The sequence below is a fragment of the Lontra canadensis genome, unplaced genomic scaffold (assembly GCF_010015895.1).
Source record: "Lontra canadensis isolate GAN:19392208 unplaced genomic scaffold, GSC_riverotter_1.0 scaffold44, whole genome shotgun sequence".
Classification (NCBI taxonomy): Eukaryota; Metazoa; Chordata; class Mammalia; order Carnivora; family Mustelidae; genus Lontra; species Lontra canadensis.
Window position 1 is genome coordinate 13,792,842 of NW_022631038.1, and position 22,997 is coordinate 13,815,838.

General features: G+C 44.4%; 1 protein-coding gene across 3 annotated transcripts in view; it reads right to left on the reverse strand.

Annotated features, from left to right (window-relative positions):
- The window catches only part of ZCCHC2 (zinc finger CCHC-type containing 2), a 61,811-nt gene that overhangs the window by 17,818 nt on the left and 20,996 nt on the right, over positions 1 to 22,997 (reverse strand). For all 3 annotated transcript variants that reach the window (XR_004384364.1, XR_004384363.1, XM_032872282.1), the window contains exons 4-9: positions 22,779 to 22,850; positions 19,020 to 19,132; positions 7,440 to 7,534; positions 5,119 to 5,202; positions 3,151 to 3,208; positions 981 to 1,116 (exon numbers count right to left, since the gene is read on the reverse strand). Coding sequence is in view for 1 of the 3 variants with exons in the window: in XM_032872282.1 (XP_032728173.1) it covers positions 981 to 1,116; positions 3,151 to 3,208; positions 5,119 to 5,202; positions 7,440 to 7,534; positions 19,020 to 19,132; positions 22,779 to 22,850 (558 nt within the window). In the remaining 2 variants the exon portion in view is untranslated. The remainder of the gene's footprint in view (positions 1 to 980; positions 1,117 to 3,150; positions 3,209 to 5,118; positions 5,203 to 7,439; positions 7,535 to 19,019; positions 19,133 to 22,778; positions 22,851 to 22,997) is intronic.

A 22,997-nucleotide genomic window follows, 5' to 3' on the forward strand; every position in this document is an offset into this window, starting at 1 on the left:
ATTTCTAACCTACTTCCTGAAGATACCTACCTGAAGCACTAAAATATGCACATTCTCTGATAACTACTTAATATTAATCTAAGAAAAATACCTACTTTGTATTTTCCTTTTAAAATGGACCTGTATTCTTTCTTCTGACCACAAAATAAAACACAGTCAAGAAACTGGTAGTTGCTACACCTTCAACAGTATTCTCTTAAAGTCCAGGTTGTTAAAACTTCCAAAAGGTTTTGACAACTTTAAGAAGAGAAGGTGTAGGCACTGAAATAGCGAGAAAAAAGGTATAATCAAATGAACTCCAAAAATAGGCCATTAAGTAGGACTAAGGTAACATACAATTTCTCAAAATATGCTTCAATGCTTTAGTTTGTAAAAACGGATTCCAGTAAAGGTTAACATTTGGATCTGAGCGTTGGCCAGAAATAAAAACCAGGTTAACCCATCTATTTTCTAGAAAGAACGTGGTTCTCCCCCGAGCTGCAGAGTAAGCACCCCACTGCCTGCAGCGTGACCCCACCTCATGGACACACGGACAGCATTCTGCGCTCTCCCTCCACCAACTCCTAAGAAAGCAGGCATTTCCTAATGACAGTCAGGACTCAGGGAAAGTGCCCCAACAATTCGTGAGGGAAGGTCTGTTTCCAAATTCACGTCACCAGCAGGAAGATGGTGAATGACATGTGACTAATTGTTTCAAAAGCAAAAAATGTTGTTGGCAAAACCGTTTAATGTATCCCTAGTTAGAATAAACATGACAGGATTTGTATCAAAATGTACTAAATTTTTGAGCAATAAAGGCAATCTCAAGGTATTCCTTCAGACCCCAGAAGAGCTCAGACTTTATATTTCAGTTACATTTACATGTAATCTGACATTTACATTCAAAGTCCGACACTCCACTCTCCAAGATAATAATGCACAGAGGACTCGCCTCTTCTAGAGCAGCGATGTGCAAGGACAGAAACAAAACCCTCCAATACCTGGTCAGCTAAGGCCACACAGTGCTCCGGGTGCGGAATGGTGGTACAGCTCTGCTTCCTCCAATCCACGATTCCATTCTGTTCAGAATATTGCATGGTGAGCCCATCCAATGGAGAACAACTTGTACCAATAGTGCTATCAGAAAAGTTCACAGAAGTATGAAAATCTACCCTCAATAATGGAGCCTACCATATCACAGCATGAAGAAGCTCTGTCTTTAGTATATTATTTTTTTACACAATGCCTAGTGACCTCTCTCAGGGGGAAAAAAAAGTACAGTTTATACTAAAAGACTATTACACAGCTATCTAAGAGTTAATTCCTTTCTCTAAGTAAATTAGTAACAAATGCACGTAACAAATGCACGTGGTCTTCAGACTCTCTGCTATGGTCGTCCTGTACCACCCACAGGGGCACGTAGCCCCAAAGGGTGAGGATCACTGAGAGTTGCATATGTCTAAGGCATGTTAAAAGGACAGGATGACATGACTGAAAACCAAAAGAAACATAACAGAAACAGACTCAAAAAGAATCCAGGGAAGGGAGGTACTGAGCAGGGCCTTTAAAATAACAGTGCTTCAGAGGTCACTGACTACAGGACGATGAGACCTTTTGGAAGAATCTTGGAAAATATAAAAAAGAACCAAATTTCAACTCTGGAATTGTAGAAGGAACTGAAAGTAAGAACTCAATGGATGGAAACAGACTAATAGAGTCTGCGAGGAGGAACTTTGGTCAGAAGAAACTAGATTGGAGCACCGAGAGGAAGGAAATACAGAGAACACAGAGAAGGGGACAAGACACACGGGGCACGGTGAGAAGTCTATTATCCAAAGTCCAGGTCTCAGAAAAGAGAACAAGAGAATCAGGCAGAAGCCGTATCTGAAGAGAGCATGGCTTGGACTTCTCTAACCCCAAAAGGTATCAGGCTTCAGACTTGAGAAGTAGAATTCAGTCAAAAACAGTTACAAACATGTCCTAGGTGAAGTGCTGAAAACCAGACAATGAGAAAATCCTAAAAAGCAAGCAGAGTTTGAAAAGTGCACCAACTTCCAAAGAGCAACAAGAAGACTGAAGCGATGAGGGCTGGCTGTCTTTTAGCACCCCTAGAAAAGTAGGATCTGGGACGGCATGGTTGACAGGGGACGTGACCCTAGGAAGCAGGAACAATGACTATATGGAAACAGGAAAGGAGGAAAAACCAACGTGAGGGTCCGTTACTGAGGTTGCCAACAGAAGCAGCAGAGGTTCAAAGCAGCTGAGATCTCCCAGAATTATCTAACCGAAGGATCGGAAGCTGAGCTCTGCAGTCAGTTGAGTGCTGAGCCCCGGGGACAAATTAACTTGCATTTCTGGACTGTGCCTGTTTGAGAGCCAACTCGGTCCCCAGACTCAGCAAGTACCCCAAGGGGGAAGGTGGCCAGTCTTATGGCTTAGGCAGGACGGGAGACAACGAGGGGAGCCAGAGCTGGGCTGAGGGGATACCACGTGAGTGACCAAAGGCATTCGACAGCAAGACAGTAAAACTGAGTTTAAAAGTGCTCACAGAAAGTAATCGCCAACCTAGGATCCTATATCCAGTTAAAATACGGACCAAATAAACACTTTTTCCCAGTAAAAACAAAGTGAACGCATCACTGGCAGACAGGATGCAGGAAATACTCCGGTGTTCTGCAGCAAGAAGGAAATCACAGACGATGCTAAGACCCGCAGGCCAGAATGAAGGACCTTGGAATTCTGACCGACGAGTGAAAAAGAGTTTTGCGAGCTCTAAAATACAGGAAAAACAATATGTGACATTTACGGTTTATACAGGGACGAAGGAAAGGGAAGTGAGTGATTAAAGGTCCTCACGGGGTAAGTGGTGCCAGCACAGTTGACACCAGGCCTGGGTAAATTATGGACGCAGAATACAATCTCTAGGGTAACCCCCAGAAAAACTGAGAACAGGATAGAACAATCAAGGTCAAGACAAGAGAAAAACAGAATAAAAGCCACCCTTCAGCAGAAAGGAGAGAAAAAGAAGGCAACACAGAAAAGGTGGGACACATAACAAGCAAACAGTAGAATGGCAGACTTACAGCCAAATGTGTCGGTAATTCAAGTAAATGTGACCCAGTTAATTAAAAATGCACAAAGACATTTACGTTTTAGAAATTAGATACGTACTTCACAAGGGGACTTTTCCCGGCGTGTTTCTTGTGGATTATGGTGTGCTGTAACACGTCTAGAGTAGAGGAAAAAAACAGCTCATTATGCCAAATGCTTCTGCAAAAATCCAAAAGGATGATGCAACTCATTCATGAGACTGTAACAGTGTCGACAGACCGTGCAGAACACTTCCGAGCATTTTCCACAGAAAATTCCTTAAAGAGGCAGTTTTTTTTTTTTTTAAAGATTTTATTTATTTATTTGACAGACAGAGATCACAAGTAGGCAGAGAGGCAGGCAGAGAGAGGAGGAAGCAGGCTCCCCGCAGAGCAGAGAGCCCAATGCGGGGCTTAATCCCAGGACCCTTGGATCATGACCTGAGCCGAAGGCAGCTGCTTAACCAACTGAGCCACCCAGGCGTCCCTAAAGAGGCAGTTTTTAAAAGACATACTGAACTACTGAATTTCCTCAAATATCCTCTCAAATGTGGTCCCGGCCACCTAAGAGCAAACTGGTTTTGTCTGAAACTATGGAAGTCTGCTGTGACGTGCTACTATGAAACGGCGACCTTCCGTTTCAGGCTTTTATTTTAACTGTTAAAAAAATGAAGCATCTCAAACATTCAAAAAATACCTATCTCTTAATATAAGAAACGCCCACGTTCCCAGGCCCCAGGTCTATTCAACTGACTCCTGGACAGCATGGGTCCCCTTACATACAGAGGCTTTTTCTGATGGGTAAGTACAGTACTAGAAACCTATTTGCTCTTCCATATGATTGTCTGAACATTTTCTTCTCGCTAGCCTACTCTATTATAAGAACACAGTAGACAGTACACCTATAATACGAACTATGTGTTAAACACTTTCGGTAAGGCTTCCCGTAAGCTCAGCTTGTGGGCGAGTCAGAAGTTCTGCCCAGGATCTACAACGGCATGGGGGTCAGCACCCCTAACCTCCATGTTGTAACAAAAATATATCACAGAAACAACCAAAGGCCTCCTCCATTTCCTCCAACTCCCCCCTCTCCAAGGGTGAGCTAGCTGAAACATTCCAGTGCATGTGTTTATTAAGACTTACAGCCCCTGACCTGGTCTGACCCAGGTATTTGCTGTTACACGCAAGGCTGCTGTGAAGACTTCATGTCCCCTGGGCACATGGACAACAATTTTCATAGCAGCAGAACCGCTGGGCAGTAGCATAAAATTAATTACTTCCAACCTCACTGCACAGTGTCAAGTTCCTGTCCAAATTGAGTTGTACCAATTTATATCCCATCTGCGGCAGATCAGAGTTCCCATTACTTCATACCCCTGGTAACGTCACTCGAAAAAGCTTTGCCGATCTGATGAGCATGCAAAGATACCTCACTGTTTTTACAGTGTGCATTTTTCAGGCTGCTTGTGGGGCTAAACACTGTTTAATAGCCATTCGAATTTCTTCCATGAGCTCTCTTTATCTTTTGCCCCATATTTCCAGACTGACGTTCTCATTGATTTTTTGAAAGAGTATTTCTAGCGTCTGGATGGAGTCTTTCTCCAACTGTGAATATCCTCTGAATGTCTTCAAATTGTCTGGTTTTGGGGTCACACGTTCAGTTATTTTAGATTAGAAAGATCTCTGCTACAGTCATGCTCTGCTTTGTCAAGAAAGCCTTCTTGTCCCAGATGATTAACATTTAGAAGTTCAGTTTTATAATTTACATGTTACATTAAGTTTATGTTACATATATTTTGTTATTCACTTGCAGTTTCTGGGCTTGACATAAGTATACATCTAATGAGATAATATTTTTTTCAATCGGAAAGCCAGCCAACATCATTTATTGACTAGTCTATTTTTTCCTCACTTATTTATAATGCCACCTGTCACATCCCGAATTCCCAGATGTCTGTTTCTTGGCTCCTTAATCTGTTCTACTGGTCCATTTGCCTCTCCCTGTGCCCGTATCAGGCAGAATGATTTATTCCGGTGAATCCACACTTACCTTCTTCTTGACTTGAAGCTTCCGAACTGTCTTCCTTTAAGTGTTCTAAGATTTTAGAAGTCTTCAGAGAGGACTGTAAGTTATCTGCAGGAAGTATTCAATATCATTAATCTTTAGGAAGACTATAACAAAAGAAAACACACGGAAGGATTCCTTTTCTCCCAAGAGGGAGAGAATGGACAGTTAGTGGTAAAGGGAACATTTCTGCTAGCTGGGTCCTTTAAGAAACCCAAGTGACAGAGCACAAAAACAGGCTCAGGTGCCAGGTGAAAAGCAGCACGAGTGAGTGCGTCCCAAGGTCACCGGGGGCTGAGGACTGCAAACCTCTCACGTGCTGTAAACTACTACTTTTATAAAACACGATCCCGTGTGGCCATGTCACGCTGCTCCACAGACTCCGTCTACTGTCACTTTCTATTCTTCTATCACAGAGCAGGGACAAGTGATTCAGAGGCCAACACAGGCCGGTCACCAAACACATTCTCAAAGCCCCGGAAGACTTCTCCATTAGGATACAGACCAGTGCGACTCCAGAACTTAAAACTGAAGTCACTTGGGAGTTTAACAATTTTGTTTTCTCAATCGTCGGAATATAGAACACTACGCTCTATCCTAGGGAGGAAAAGGGTAGAGCAGTCATTCTTTTCAAAAGAAGTGCAAAGGAACTTTGACAACAATGTATTCTTTGGTGAAACAATGGGGTCATCCTGACGAGATTTTCCACAATCCCAAAACATGTATGTTTAATACATTTTCATTTCGCAGCAACCTGATACCTTTAGCGCTGCTCGCGTACTTTAAATACTGTAAAGCTCTCATGATGAGTTTTCTACTATTTAACTAAGCACTACTCATTTGGGCCAGTTTTCCCAGGCAGCCTGCTAAAAATCTGAATGTGAAGTTTAACTGCATGTTTCGATGCTTTTTTAGAATTAAATAGATGCTAGTTAAGGAGTATTCCTTAAAAGTACTTACACTCAGTCCAAGCGGAAGCACCGACTGTTAAATCTGTATAGTGCTATGATGATTAGGATTTTCCTTTAAAAAAAAAATACAACTACTACCACCATTCAGACATAAATTTAACCACAGGGTCGTTCATCTTGTCTTATTAACTTGTCATCGAAAGTCATTCATTCTACTTGCTACTTTTTTAAAATATTTAAGGCACAAGTGCCCCATGAGAGAAACTGTGACAAGTTAGCCCGGGTTATAATATCCAATCATTTTACTTTTTATAACCTCTTTTTCTTCCACCTCAAAATGATGAAATATGCATTTTCTTTCCCCTTTGGTAACAAGAAAATATGACTTTGTTGAAAGCAGAAGAAAAGATTAAAAAAAGCGAAGAGCCACTTGCCAGAGTGGCTGTGCTGGAAGTCAGCACGTTCTCCTAAAGCACACCTCCACGTTCCTGGCAAAATACTTGTTTAAACAGGCAGTTGAGAAAGAGGACATAAAATGATGCATGAGGCCAACTGTGATGAAGGATGAGACATCAGGGCAAACACCAACCCACAGGAATAGAAGGAAAAAAAATGGGGAAATCTTCAGGAGGCGGTATTTCAGTTGGGTCCTAAGACAGGTGTGATTTTAACAGGCTGTGCCAAAAGGAAGGACATTTAAAAGTTCAGGTGCAGAACGAGCCAAGATACCAGGACAGGAAATGGCAGGTGTACTGGGCAGACACCAAGCCAGAGAGACTAGCAAATAAGGTACAAGGAGGCTCATGGCCCGGCTCCAATTTCAAAGCAAACTTCTCAAGTTGTGAGAAGGGGATTAAGCCACTGATCCCTGCAGTAATCCTGGTACAGGTTAAAGTGAAGGGAGAAGCTAGAACCCCAGAGGGGCGAGCTTGGCGCAGGGCGTGCAGGAAAGGAAGGCTGCACTGCCAACGCCGGGCCTGGAGGATGGGCAGAAAGGAAGACCTGCTCCCTCCCTTGCGCTCTGGCCTGCCAGTGACCGAGCACAGAGAAGAAAGGGGAAGAGGGTGAGGCCCGGGTTTCCAGCCTCGGAGGGCGAGGAGGTCATTATGGGAACAGGGGACCCAGGAGGAAAGGCAGACGCTGAGAGGGTCTACACCGGGCGCCCGGCAGCACGGCAGCTCCACGACCCGCACGCCAGGGTGACGAGGCCCGGGAGGACCCAGGGCTGGGACCCACAGGTGGGATAGAGCTGGCCTCCGCCCGGGGGTCGGTAAGATCTGGGACAGCAGCTTTCACGCAGCGTCACGGACGACTACAGAGGTTCCCAACCGAATGCCGCCCTGCCCCGACGGGACCCTGGCACCGGCTTGGGGACAGGCGAGGGGAGGCGCTTACTGAGGCTGTGCAGGGGGTCCGCTGGTCCAGCCTGGAAGAAGCTGTGCACCCGCCGGCTCTGCAGGAAAGCTCGGGAGGCCGTGGAGAAGAGCTGCCTGCGCGCAAGGAGGAGACGGTGTTAGCGCCACGCGGCCCGGCTCAGCCTGGGTGCCCAGGCCAGCGCACGCAGCCCTTTACTTCGGGTATAAAAAACAGACAGTTTTCCTAAGGAAAAGAATATTATTTTCTAACGCACTTCCCATAGGAGGAAGTGGACAAAAGAAACCTATTTGCAAAAATCGAATACACAGGTGTATTTTTAATTTTCTGTAATCTAGTGGTATGATTGCAATTCTGGCAGAAAAAATATATATACATATGTTATGTCCATCTTTTGCCCAAGTGGTCCAACAGCCATCTTTCTGCTCAGAGTAGAACGGCAATTCCTTCACTCTTCTTCACAGGTGCTGCTTTTCCTCACCTGCCTGTCCCATGAGGGCACCTCCCCTCCCCACCCCACCCCCGAACCTAAGAGCCTAGGACGCCGGGGTGCCAGGGGCCTGAACCTGTGGCACGCGGAGGTCTGGGCAGTTACGAGCAGGACTGCATCCTTAGGCAGGACTCACTGATGATTCATTCTGCTGTGCTCCGTACCATGAGTCTGAGCTGTTATCTTTGAAAACCAGCTTTCCTCACATTTTATTAATGTAATTAAGACTTCAGCGGGAAGTCTTCTCGGCAAACGGACCCAGCAACAAGGGGCATAGTTACAGGACAGTCTCCTGGAGAGTTTCCTCAAGGATCTGAACACCAGCCCAACCACTTAAAAGCTGAATCGCCCTGAACCAGTTACTAACCCTTTCAGCTTTACTCCCCTCCTAGGGAAAGACACTACCAGTTCATCAAGGTTACGACACTCACAGCACACGAAACTGTTCGCCCTGCTCAACATACACACCTCCTTCCATTACTTCTGAACACGTTAAATGCTCATTTAAAATTCTTAAATTTCTCCCCAAGGTGTTTGACCTGTCATTCATATTAATTATAAAGTCATTAGATACCATACCAAGAGATGACCCTGTGGACCAAAATTACCTTGTACATTAGGCAAAATTGCTTCTTGGTATGCAAATGTGGAAATAAATATTCAATTGGAAGACAAACAGGGGAAATGAAGAGATGGGAGGAAAACCGAGCAAGGAGCTGATCTAAATTTCCAGGTCTGAACACATTACCTACAGCTGGGGATTAAAACCCAATGGCAGTGGTGAAACCTATTACCTGGTTACATTTACGCACCAGCCTGTCCACTGACAGACAGACAGACACACCTTTAATTCAGGCTTGAGTCCCAAGAGACAGCCTAGATACCACCCACCAATCCACGAACTGAGTGCCGGACCGCTGTGCGAACACTGAGCCACGCAGACAAGCCGCACCTGAGATGAAGGCACAGGCCGGAAATCGGCCTCTGCACTAAAGTCAAGGTTTCAGGATTGCAGAACCACAAGATGGTAATCATACCTGTCTATAAAAACCAAACTGGCCATAAACTAACATATTAAATAAGAAAAAGAAGATTATATTTGGACAGGACAGAAACCACCCAACCCCAAAGGTACATTTCAGTGCCATATTTCTCTCTTCCTGATTTACAGGGATCTGGAACTGAACTCACGCACCATGTCCTGTACCAGCCCCATCTCTACTGCTCCTATAAACTCATTTTCTATTTCTCACGTACAATAATTGCCCCTTCCTCTACAACTGCTCCTTTTCTTAAGTGACATGAATGATAATCATACTAGCCCAAAATTCACAAACTGAGAATGAGGTCTTCTCACATCCTATTAATGGTGTTGGGATCACAAACCAGCCACACAAATCAAAGATTTTTTTAAGGGAAATATTGCGGGAGGGGTGGAAATGTATTCTAAAAATATAGTTTTTGAAGAGTACAGTCTTTTCAAGCAGGATACAAAACCCTAAAACCGTCAGAGAAAAAGACTGATAAATCCTATCTCAGAAAAATTTAAACTGCCCACATGGTCAAGAAATAACAACAAACAGGGTTCCTTTCTTTAATCCAACAAATAACTTATAAATCAGTAAGACCAATAAAAAGTGGAAAGGACTGAAAAAGCCATTCACAGGAAAGTGCAAATAGAGACTAACTACAGACTCAAACACAGACTAAAATAAGATACAGTGTTCGGGGCCCCTGGGTAGCTCAGTGAAGGTTAAGCCTCTGCCTTCGGCTCAGGTCATGATCTCAGGGTCCTGGGATCGAGCCCCACATTGGGCTCTCTGCTCAGCGGGGAGCCTGCTTCCTCCTCTCTGTCTGCCTACTTGTGATCTCTCTGTCAAATAAATAAATAAAATCTTAAAAAAAAAAAAAAAAGATACAGTCTTCCTCTCTAAGATTGGCAAAGATGAGAGATGGAGAATATTTTACGTCTGCTGAGTTACAGAGATTCAAATGCAAGGCTTTCAGGGTATCAAGGGCTGCTACCTCCTTAGAATCCTCAGAAGTAACTTGGAATCATTACATATTTAAAAATGTGTAACTTATGACCAAACAATTTCAATTCTAGAAATATCTCTCACAGATAAACATATCCAAATGTGTTAAGAAACATATGTGGATATTCACTGTAATACTGTTTGTAGTCTCAGAATATTTAGAATCGGAATGGCCATTAAGTACACTCGTTATGATACCACTAAAAATAGATTATGTGGCAAATAAAAAGGCAGCAATCTTTTTACATGTACCGATGTACTACCACGTCCACTATATTTAATAAAGAGTAAGTGGCAGGAAAGTGTGCATAGGATCATTTCATTTGCACAGTAAATATGCACAAATACATAAATACAGAGTATGCATATGCACAGAAAATTTCTGAAAAGTTACATAAATTTTTTTTAAGGAAGGCTATTTCTAGTGACTAAATTTAGAGAAAGGGCAATTCAGGACTTTCAGCATCACACCTTCCTCTACATTCTTCACAAGTAGCTCAAATAACACCTTTATAGTAAAAATGATCTTAAAACACACGCACCCACACGCCTCCATGATCATCACTGAGGAGAACCCTAAAAGCTGTTAATAAGAAAGAGTCAGACACATACTTCTTAATTGCCATCTCAGCCAGGAACCAAATTTCTAAAAGTGGCTCCTTATGGAAATATTTTTTCCCCTCTAAAAAAAATCTCACACTTAGAAGTTGCAAATACAGTAAAAAATACTTTTTTGAACCATAAAAAGCTGATCTCTGACATCCCAACCCCTGGCAAGACATCAGTATCTCCTACAAAGACATTCTCTTACAATCAATAATGGGACATTAACACTTCATGATAAATTAAAACCTAATCCTCAGACCCCATTAAAGTTTCTCCAACTGACTCCGAAGTGTCCTTTTCACCACCAAGACCCAGTTCAGGTCCTATGTCGCACCCAGCTACCATGGGAGCTCCTCGGCCCTCCCACGGCTCTCACGGTTTTAAGAGGACAGCCCCTGTGGTTTGTGGAACGGTCACAACTTTGGTTTGTCTGATGTTTGTCTGATGTGCCCTCACAACAAGATTCGTAGCAGGAATCTTAGAGGACTGAGGCTTTGTTTTTTTTTGCTACAGCCTATTGTGTGGTGATTCTGATTGACGCCCTCATCACTCACCAAGTTCCGTTCCTGGAAGAGAGGGACCTGTTAGGCTTCACCACTCTAAAGCCACCCTTCCTCCTTTTAGGAATAATAAGCATTACCGTGTGGGAAAGGGCTTTGATACTATAAAATATCCTCATTCAATCTACTCATTAGTTATTTCAACAAGGACTCGTGGTTTCCTCCTCTATTCGATGTTACTGTTTTATTTATTTTGATGTTCGATTTGCTCCAGATAGGACTATAGGAGCCCCTTCAAGCCGGTGTCTGGAGCCTCGTGACCGAGCCGCTCCACTCCTTGAGCGCTGCCAAGCTTTCCGGCCCAGCAGGCCCATCTCGTACTGCTCCTGCGCCAGCGCTACAATCACCTCTTCCTCCGAGGAGCCCTAGTTCCGTGCAGAGCGGAATGGTTACAAGTCAAGCTCTGGGCACCAGGCATTCCCACGGCAACTGGCTGTGGCTGCTTCCAGACCATCTCAAAGAACAGAGCCAGGGAACACAGGTGTACACACACAGCCATATTTATTTCCATATATATACCAAAATCACAGGTTCGCGTCCGTATCTTCAATTCCAATCAGACGCTCCAGGGTGCATTCTGGTGGTCTTCCTTCCCGTACTGTAACCCCGTTCCCCAACAGAAAGACACCTGCACCTCACGGTTCCTAACACACTTACATCAGGTCAACCCTGTAGTCATCTATTCCCACTCCTGCTCCCTCCCACCTCCTGTGCAGGTGCCCTCCTGACACCAGCAGAGCTCGAGCACCTGCTGGCCACCTCTCCCACCCTGCCAGGCCTCCCAGCACCGTCCCTGTGACTGAATGACGCCTCACTCCACTTAAGGCCCCTTTTCTAGTCCCTTAAGGCGCGTCCTCTGAAAGCGCTGCTGCCTCCGGCCTTGCTCTGAGTGGCTTGAGGATATATGCGTTCGGGACAGGGAGGGAATCGATGAGGACTGTTAAAAATGACTGTTAAAAATGTTAAAAAGGCTTTCCTACGAAGAGCCCAGGCACTGGGATTACTAAGACTTGAACCACTGCTTAGCACATCTCCTAGAGGTCATATGCATCAAGTTCTAATACCTAAGCTGAATAACAGATGCCTGAGAACACAGACGAGTATTTCAGAAACAGCACAGCAGCACAAAAATCAGATCAATCAGCTACTAATAAACTCTAAAGTTCTAATAATTAAAAAGTGATCTTGGAACAAAAATGAGATTGTTGAGAGGAAAAATCCAGGAACACAATGTTATCTACTTAGAAACGTAGGAAATCAGTACTATAAGAAAGAATCAATTCATTGTTTAGAAAGAAAAATAGATTTCAATCCTGGCCTCGCTTGGTGAAACAAAATAAATCCAAAACAAACAATAAAAATAACAGAAACTATCACCCCCACAAAATGTAAATTGATCGTGTTTCAAGAGAGGGATAGCTTCAAGCCTTTCGAAGTAAGTGAAGAACATATATGGCCCAAATTCAGAAGCTACCAAGTGAACAGCTGGTCTCATTCCTACTCCCAGAGCCCCTCTTCTTCCCTGGACACAAGCATCTTTACTACTGTGTTTTTCAGAGATATCCTTTGCACACAAACACGTACATATCCTTTAAAATGGTGACATTCTAGTAACTGTTCTCACCTAGCTCTCCCCCAGCACTCCTGAAGGCACCTGCTGCTCTCTGTTGTTCTTTTGCAGTAAGGCCACAGAGCATTCCAATGAATGTCCCATGACATTAAAATGACTCATCCTGTGAGTTAACCAAGTCTCCATCAACATCTAGCTGTTTCTAGTCTTTTCTAGTCACTTATCTTTGCATGTCAGTGGGAATACTCCTGTATGATAAATTACCAGAAATCCGACAACCTCAGCCTAGGCCAGTCAGAATAGCTAGTATCAAAAAGACGTCAGTGAGGATGTGGAGAAAAGGGAACCTCGTGCACTGCTGCTGGGGATGCGAAGGGTACAGCCACTATGAGAACAGCACGGAGGGGCCTCAAAATATAAAAAATACAAATACCGCACAATCCAGGATGCCACCTCTGAATATTTATGCAAAGAACATGAAAACGCTAATCTGAGGAGCTATCTGCACCGCTGTACTGAGCGCAGCCTTATTCACAACAGCCAAGACGCGAAAGCAACCCACGTGCCCATCAACAGGCGAATGGATTGATTCTTGGCTTCGGGCTAAGATCAAGGGAAGAAAGTGTGGTACACAACATGGAATACTACTCAGCCACTTAAAAAAATGAAATCTTGCCATTTGGGACAACATAGATGGACCTAGAGGGTATTACATTAAGTGAAATAAGCCAGAAAGAGGAAGACAAACAACATATGATTTCACTTATATGTAGAATCTAAAAAACAAATGAACAAAACAACAGAAACATACTCCAATACCGAAAATTGGTGGTTGCCAAGGGAAGAGGGTAGAGGTGTGGGTGAAATAGGCGAAGGCAATTAAGAGGTACAGACTTCCAGTTATAAAATAAGTAAGTCATGGGATGAAGAGTACAGCACAGGGACTATAGTCAATGATACTATAACTTTGTGTAGTGACAGATGGGGACCACTCATGTTGTCCTGACTGTTATCCTATTATATACATAATTGTCAGATTGCTGTGTTACATAACATACCTGAAACTAACACAATGTTGTATGACGACTATACTTCAATTAAAACTAAATTTAGGGGGGGTACCTGGATGGCTCAGTGGGTTAAGCCTCTGCCCTTGGCTCGGGTCATGATCTTGGGGTCCTGGGATCAAGCCCCGCATCGGGCTCTCTGCTTGGCAGGGAGCCTACCTTCCCCTCTCTCTCTGCCTGCCTCTCTGCCTACTTGTGATCTCTCTGTCAAATAAATAAATAAAATCTTTAAAAAATAAAAACAAACTAAACTAAATTTAGGGGTACCAGGGTGGCTCACTTAGCTAAGTATCCAACTTGACTTTGGCTCAGGTCATGATCTCAGGCCTGCTTAAGATTTCTCTCTCTCCGGGCGCCTGGGTGGCTCAGTGGGTTAAAGCCTCTGCCTTCGGCTCAGATCATGATGCCAGGGTCCTGGGATCGAGCCCCGCATCGGGCTCTCTACTCAGTGGGGAGCCTGCTTCCTCCTCTCTCTCTGCCTGCCTCTCTGCCTACTTGTAATCTCTCTCTCTGGGTCAAATAAATAAATAAAATCTTAAAAAAAAAAAAAAGATTTCTCTCTCTCCCTCTCCCTCTACCCCTCCCCACCCAAAAGAAATTTACGTTTAAAAAAAAAACACTAAATTAAAAATATTTAAAATTTAGGGCACCTGGGTGGCTCAGTGGGTTAAAGCCTCTGCCTTCGGCTCAGGTCATGATCCCAGGGTCCTGGGATCGAGCCCCACATTGGGCTCTCTGCTCAGCAGGGAGCCTGCTTCCTGCCTCTCTGCCTACTTGTGATCTCTATCAAATAAATAAATAAAATCTTTAAAAAAATATTTAAAATTAGAAAAATATAGTGGCCACCTAAAAAAAAATAAAACTCAAGTTTTTAATTTACATTTCTGGTTATGAGCAGCTTTTCATATGTTAAAATGACACCTGAAATTCCAGTTTCTCTGTGCTTTTTTGTTCATATACGCTCCCATTTTTCTCCCTACTTTGGACTATTAAGTTTTTGTTATCTTAACTGACTTTTAGGAGGTTTTTTTTTTAATGAGAAAGAAATTATTACAAGTATTTTTTCTTGAATTTGAGGTTTGTCTTCACTTTGTTTATATTTTCTTTACAGAAATTTGCATTTCTGAGTATTTGAATTTCCATTTTTAATCGTTTCTAGGTATTGTGTGATACTTTGAAAAATCTTTCATACACTTATTATAAATTTCATGTTTCCTTCCTTGCATTTAAATCTCTGAGCCATGTAGGTCATCGCAGGGTCCCGGGATCGAGCCCCGCATCGGGCTCTCTGCTCAGCAGGGAGCCTGCTTCTCTCTCTCTCTGCCGGCCCCTCTGCCTACTTGTGATCTCTGTCTGTCAAATAAATAAATAAAATCTTTAGGGGAACCTGGGTGGCTCAGTGAGTTAAGCCTCTGCCTTCGGCTCGGGTCATGATCTCAGGGTCCTGGGAACAAGTCCCGCATCAGGCTCTCAGCTCAGCAGGGAGTCTGCTTCCCTCTCCCTCTCTCTCTGCCTGCCTCTCTGCCTACTTGTGAATCTCTTGTCAAATAAATAAATAAAACCTTAAAAAAATAAAATAAAATAAAATCTTTTAAAAAAATAAATCTCTGAGCCATCTAGAGTTAATTTTTTTTTACTTTTAAAAAATTTTTTTTTTATTATTATTTTTTTGTATAAACATGTAATGTATTTTTATCCCCAGGGTACAGGTCTGTGAATCACCAGGTTTACACACTTCACAGCACTCACCATAGCACATACCCTCCCCAAAGTCCATAAACCCACCCCTCTCTTAGAGTTAATTTTGATGTAAGGAATGACATATGGTTCTAGCCTAACTTTTTCCCCATATGGCTATAGAGATGCACCTAACATTTAACAAACAACCTGGGAATGACTTTGTATTCATGAAGAGATAAACTGAAACACAGAAATATAGACACATAAACCTAATATAGTATTTTAATTTTCATCTAAAAAATCATCACTGAGAAATGTTATACTACTAAAGGTAAGTTGTTAAAAGTCTAAAAAACACTAAGACCCACAAAGATAAATGGTAAAGGACAGATGATCTTAAAAAATACGCAAATGGCTAAACTTAGAAAAAGATAACTGAATTTCACTAACAAAGAAAGTGAACATTAAGCCAGTGAGATAATCATTCTCCTATCAAATGAGGAAATAGTTTTTAAAATGATACTCAAATCTAGCCAAGCTGTAATGAACTAGTAAACTCAAACACTAACAGTAAATACTGTTTATGTAACATTTTCATAAGAAAAATAATAATATATGTATTATCAGGGATCCTAAAAGAGGATCATACTCTTTAAATCAGTAAATCAATTACAAAGACTCTCTCTTCAGTAATAACTCATAAATCTAGAAAGTTTTTTATGCATAAAAATGGTCAAAGCTGTATTGGGGGGGGTGGAAACTGTTCTTCCCAACAACAAAGAAAGAGTCAAAGGATTACACAGCCAGATGGGACATACTCTGTAGACATTCAAAATAATCTTGAAGAATTAAATAGAAAATCCTTATACTGTGAGAAGGAAAATAGATATAAAACTTGCCTCACTAATATTACAAGCAAAACAAAAAACTAAAAGGAAAATTTAAAATGTCAGTAATAGTTATTTGAGTAACTGTCATCTTTTCATTACTTTTCTGAATTTCCCAAATGTTCTATATTGAGCATCTGTCAGATTTATTAAGAAAGCCCCAAGCTACGGAAACAAACTGAGCAACTCTATACGGAGCAGTCTGTATACAAATATACTGAGTAAGACTTTACTGTATTTTATCCCCCTCAACGGGAGCAGTATGCAATAGGACTGGTCAGCTGCGGGGTCTCAGGCAAGGTAAAGGCCTCGTAGCCAGCACCATCCGGCTGGGAACAAACAGATCCCGATGCCAGCACGGACTGGGTGAAAGCGGACTTCCTCCTGGAGATGTCCTAAAGATCACACTCCGCCGCTCTCCACACCGCACAGCCTGCCAGCTGGCCTCCTCTCCATCTCCTCCCGGGCCAGGTTCTTGCTCCAGACTGCCTTCCGCCCCCCAGGGTCACAGCTGGAGAAGCTCCCTCCTGAGTCACCTTGGAGGCAGCGGTCTGAGTGCTCCCCACCCCCTACGGCCAGGTGCTCAGCGCCTGCCGCACGGACCAGGAGCACTCCACAGCCCAGTACATCGCAGCACCGAGCCCACTCCTGCGCTGCGGGCTAAGAATATGTGCCTTAACGAGATCCCCTGGGATGCATGAGCCCCCTGACTTTTGAGTAGCACAGGGGACCCTGGAATTCGACCACCTCTCCCTCACCATCACCCCCGGAATGCTCGGGGACCACTGCCTGCCGCTCCCGGGCTGTCTCTGAGCCCTCCCGCTGGGTGCGCTGAGCCGCCCCAGAGAGCCAGGTCTTCAATGAACAGCTGTGCACCTCCTTGCTTGGACTAGAAGCCTGCGAGCCCATCCGGGCGGGGGTGCTCCCCTGCCCTATCACGAGGGCTGCGAAGGTGAGGGGAGTCCCCTGCAGCTGCCTTCCAGACACTGCGCCCTCTGTTGTACTCACGCTCCCACAGTCATACTCATCTTGGCCCCTGCCTCACTGTTTCCCCCATTCCTGGTCCTCCAAGGTGTCCAGGACTTTCCAAGCCCACACGGGTGATCAGCCAACACTCTGGGCTCTTAGCCTCGCTGCCTCTTCCCCAGGGATTTCCTCTGTGTCTGTCTCTGCTCAACCCTGGATCTTGTCGTTCAATGAGCACACCCCTCTCCTTCCCAGATTTCTGCTTCTCTTCCTCAGGGAGCGAACATCCCCCCTTCTTCCCAGCCCGCCCCATCCTGACAGTGCTGGCTCCCCGGCACAGGGGGAGCGCCAGGCACTGAGGAACACCCCTCTCTGCCCACTCTCGGCCTCGGCAAGGCTACTCCACAAAACGGTGCCAGCTGGGGATCAGATGGCGGCGGGATGCCCCACTCAAGCCCAGAATCAAGCCCATATGTTTCAACACTGCTTTTCCTTAGTTTACTTATTAATAACTGCAAGTCTCCAGGAAAATGGCATTTGTTTCCTTGGCCATTACCTCCCTCATTTCTCTCTCCTAAAGGGAAACACTCACAGAGGAGGAAGTTGCAGCAATTAAACAATCACGGAAACCACACCCCAAACCTCTCAGAGTCACAACCACCGGTCCTGCCTCGGAATTCCCTAATTCAGGCATTTCATGTTTTGACCGGCTTCATTACCTGCTTACTCCCACGGCGCCGGATTCTTCAACTGCGGTTCACGCTCCTGTCCGGCTCCCCTATCCTCTCACTGGGAAGCTGTCCGTTTTTAAACACTGCACGCACTTCCCTAAACTCCTTTGCCCCGGTGTCCTTTCATCACATCCAATAAAGTCCTTATCCAACCATCTGCTTTCCTAGCACTTGAACCTGAAATGCTGGAAAGATGTTTTTAAAAATCCACACAGCAGGACAGCCCGAGACCACTATAATTTACTGATATTCCATCTCAAATGGGCTCCACACCCTGGCCAGCCGATGAGGTTTCCTGCATCAGACTGTGCACATCCCCACACAAGTCCTGGACGTCCCTTCTGCTCTCCAACATTCGGTCCCCACCCTCAGGGTAGCCATTCTTAAGCAGATTCTTACTTCAGGAAAAAACAAAAGGCAATAGGCAAGAGATCCCTCCACTTCCCATCACAAAATAAGCATATTTACCCACATCCACACCCATCCTGGCCACAGAGAGCCCCTGGGCCACCATTACTCCACTTGCCCGCAGCACGCTCCGGGAGCTGACCCCAGTGCTGTGCCTGACCCGCCATGTCCCAGCCGTCGCCGCTGTAACTTCCCTGCCCCTACAGAAGAACTGGTCTTCAGAGCGTTAATTTCTTTTACTTTCCAACCCATTAGCCTAATCTTACTTACTTGACAACTTAAAATAGAAAACATCTCTAAAATTGAGCTCTTGGGCCAGGAGCTCTTTTAATAAATATTTTATGGGGAAAACAAGAGGGTCACTGTATGTTGGTATATTTTAGAAGCAATTATTTATGATATCGGAGAGCTGAGGAGTCCAGTGATCAAAGTAATTAGTTTGATGTTTCCTAGTGTGAGCCTAGACCCAAATAATACACAGATAAAAGTCCATTTTAAGAAGCACCACAGAAAGTGATCTCCCTTGAACTCCATTCTAAGACCCCCGATGCCCATTATCTCATCTGTGACACCGCTGTGACCACGTCAGTGAACTGTTACCTTAGGATGGGCTCTAGGTCAGGATGTCGCCGTTCTTCCCTTTTCAATGAACCCTGATTCAGGGCTCTTAAGATGGTCTTGTCAAAAGTCTCTGAAGACACTTCCTTTGGGAGCTAGAAAAGAAAAACAGCAAGGCCAATGTTAAGCTTTTCACTTACCGCTAAGTAGGTTACAAACCAGAGGCATAAAAGGAAGATAAATGTCTCTTGCTCAGTCATCGTCCCAAAACAGTTCCTTCTCCAAATCTTCAGGACACAGGCCCCATACTGAAGCAGCATTGATTTTACTACTAGGAAACGGTCTTCTGCCTTCTGGGCACACCTCAGGGCTCTGTAACGGGGCAGAACAACCCCGCAGCCTTCAGCTCGCTCCTGGGACACGCCCGCAAACCGCTCACGTTCCAGGTGCCACGTGCCACATGAAGTGACCATCCACACGGAAGCGCTTCAGTGACATGGAACTACATTTTGCCTAGCGTGGCCATGATTATTTTAATCCTCAAGCAGGATTCTGAGAAGTGTTATCCCTGCCTTTACAGTTCCCACCCTCGCGCCTCCTGCTCCGCATCTGAATCTCAGGCAATGCCAGACTGACAGGCCGGCGCACCAGATAAAGAACTGGGCGTGAGAGGTGGGGCGAAAACTCTCTGTCTTGCTCACGCACTAACTGAAGGGTGAGTAACCCTCCCCGCCACGTGCCGGCGGTGCCCGCAGAGCGATGTACCAGCAGCCACACGTACAGAAAATCATGACTTGGCCAAGAAAGGTTTTATTTAAAAACAAAATTTTAAGTCATTTTGTTTATTAAGTAGCTCACTTTTTAAAAATTCCTAATGAAGCAATCATTTATAAAACTAACTTCCCAAGTCTTTCAAGAATTCCAAGTCTTAAACTTAACCTCTGATAACGAGTCTTTACAACGAACTCCTGAATTCCTGGCACTTTCCACTAAAATGAGGAGCAGAAGCGTTAACACAGTCCCTGAGGAGCTGTGGGAAGAGAACAATGTGACAAACTGTCAGCTCACACTCTGCTCTCTCACCGGAGAAGCCGAAGCAAGGACGCTCTCATCAAATCGCGTTTTGAGTCAACAATTCAGGAACAGAAAAGTTAACAGACAGCATAAAGTATCACTAATTTTAGGCAGTGAGACTATGGAATCAAGATGTTTTGTCAGAATGAAGCTCTTCCTGGTTCTTTTACCACGTGGTACGGTGGAAGGGCCTGCCGGCATCCTCACACCCGCTGCGCAGAGCGAGGCCTCTGGTCACTATCGGGAAGAAACAGCTCCCGAATCTACACATTTTCCAGAGAAAGGACTATTTCAGTATTTATATTATTTTAATACAGATGCCGTAGTACCCATTTTATGCATGTATTTCCGGAATATCTGTACACAGCCAAAGTGAACCAGCCTCGGTGAAGTCTGTTTCCACCACGGAATCACTGCTGGCCCTTCCAGCGCCGGAAGGCACGAGCACACACGTTTCCGCCTGGTCACTGACGGCGCATGTGATGGGCCAGAGCACGGATGTGCAGTCATCAGTATTTGCAAAATGCTTTATTTTCAAGTGGTTTTTATCTTCAATTTCCAAGGACTATTTCCAGTCCTAGAGGAAGGCACATTTGCTAAAAATACAGCTTTAAATCATGTCTCTTCTATTCTAGTCACTTCTCAATTTCCTCACCTCTCGGTCTGTGTTCCAGGCCCAGCCCCCATCCCCGGGCCCCAGCTCAGCCTCACACCAGCGTAGAGCGTTGGGAAGCATTTCTCCTCGCTAGCACAAGCTTCTCTTTAAAAACTTTGAGGCCTGGGGCGCCTGGATGACTCAGTCAGTTAAGCGACTGCCTTTAGTTCAGGTCATGATCCTGGGGTTCTGGGATCAAGCCCCGCATCAGGCTCCCCATTCAGCGGGGAGTCTGTGTGTCTCCCTCTCCTCCCTGTACATGCTCTGTCACTATCCCTGCCTCTCTCTCTTTCAAATAAAATCTTAAGAAAAAAAAAATTCAAAACACTGAGGCCTAATGGAGAACCATGGTTATCATTTAGTTTTCGTAACTCTTCTCAGCCATCCCTCATTCATTCAATCAACAAGTATTCAAACCCCAACCCTGTCCTTGGTCCTGCTGTAGGCTCTGTGGATACAGCAGTGTAGGAAGCCGCAAAGCCTGCCTGCGTGGAGCTTCCAGCCTCGCAGTGAGAAGCAGACAGCTGCCAGATGCAGCTTCAAAGCAGCAGGGGAAGAGGGCCTGGATGCAAGGACAGAGGCTGCCATTTACGTGGGAAAAAAAGGATTGAAAGCGCTGACCTCAGACTCCCTCTTCCACATTATAGCAAACAGTTAAGTGCAGTTAAACAGCATCTACAAAAGTTAAAGGTTGTTAGGATGCACAGGCTGTCAAAAGGACACTTCTGCTCGTAACTTTCATAGACGATTTTAAAAGGTAAAAAGGAGAAAAGATAAATGGTAAACTCGAAAGGATGTTTGAGAAGAGGCAATTAGCTTCTGGAAGCATACAACGTTGCCAATTATTTCATGTAATGATAAGGCATCTGTCCCACTTTAGAAAAATTCTATATTCAAAAGTTAACTAACTAGGGGTATCATTAAATACCATGATTCTGAAGAGTGACTTAGAGGGGGTGGTATTTTCTTCAAGCACTTAAGCTTTTAGAAAAATTGGACAATTGCAAAAAAAAATCTGTCAAGACGAAGAACGAGCTGAAGCTTACGGAAACCCAAGAGAAGAGACTCTGCCCGGTGCCAGGCCCGAGGCTGGAGGTCAGTCATGTGCCCTCCGTTGAAGTCTCTTGGCAGGACACAGGACAGATGGGTAGCACCCCGATTCCGTAACACCTCAGGGAACTGGCCTTGACACACGGCAGCCCTGGACCCCCACCGCGCCAACTCCACACCACAAGACATTTCAGCCTTAGCTCCATCTCCCTGCAACCTACCCTCCAGATGGTGCTGAAAGTTTCCCATGTTACAGGTTCAGTCAGTAACTACATCCCACCTTCACCCAAAAGTTAGGAATGTTTCCTGGCTTCTGGACTTTCTATCTCCTTATTAGCAATACATTTTAAAGTATATTTGCTTATTGAGAAATAGGAAGGTACTGGTTAACCATTTAAGCCCATTTCCTCCTTTTAATATTTAGCTCAACTCATAATAAACACTTCAATAAAACAGAATTTAAAGAAACGGGCAAGAGTTTGACCAAAATGACCTGAGATACCTTTTACCTCTGCAAGTCGATGGAAGATGTTTCCATTATCCCTTATTCTCAACACCCCGGAGAGTCTATCACAGGGTGTGTGTGTGTGTGTGTGTGTGCTGGAACTCAAAGAAGGAACCAAGGGACATGGATTTAAGGGAGCTCCACAGAGGGAGCTGAAGAGCTGTTAGGGCTCAGAAGCACAACAAAGGCTGACAAGCCTCCTCGCATTGTGCAGACACACCCTTTCACAGAAAGCACCCTCGCAAGCAGCCACCATTAATATACACCTTGGCAAGGAACAAGGAGTAAGGCTCCACTTCTTTTAAACGTGGAAAACCCTTCATTTCCTTACATGGGTCACATAAGAAAACTTGGGTTTAGAGTAACATGACATTTTCTATAGTTAACGCTTATGGAGAATCCTAAGTCAACCTTCATGCATGTAGTTCAACCTTCCTGGTGTCTGTTTTGATATTAAGGTTTCTGGATTCTACATACTACGTAAAAATCATTTTAACAACAAAATCTGTACTTTTACCTTCAGTAGAAATTCCTGTAGTTCTTGGTGGGTTTTTGTTACTGTCGTCACTGAGAGATCAGACCAATTTACCTGATTTAAAAAAAAAAAAACACACACACACACACACACACATTATATAGTTATTTCTCGGGCAGGAACTGCCTGGAAAAAGCCACATGTAAAACAAAGGGCCTTACTTAAATTTTATTAAAATTAACAACGAGAAGTATAAAGTTA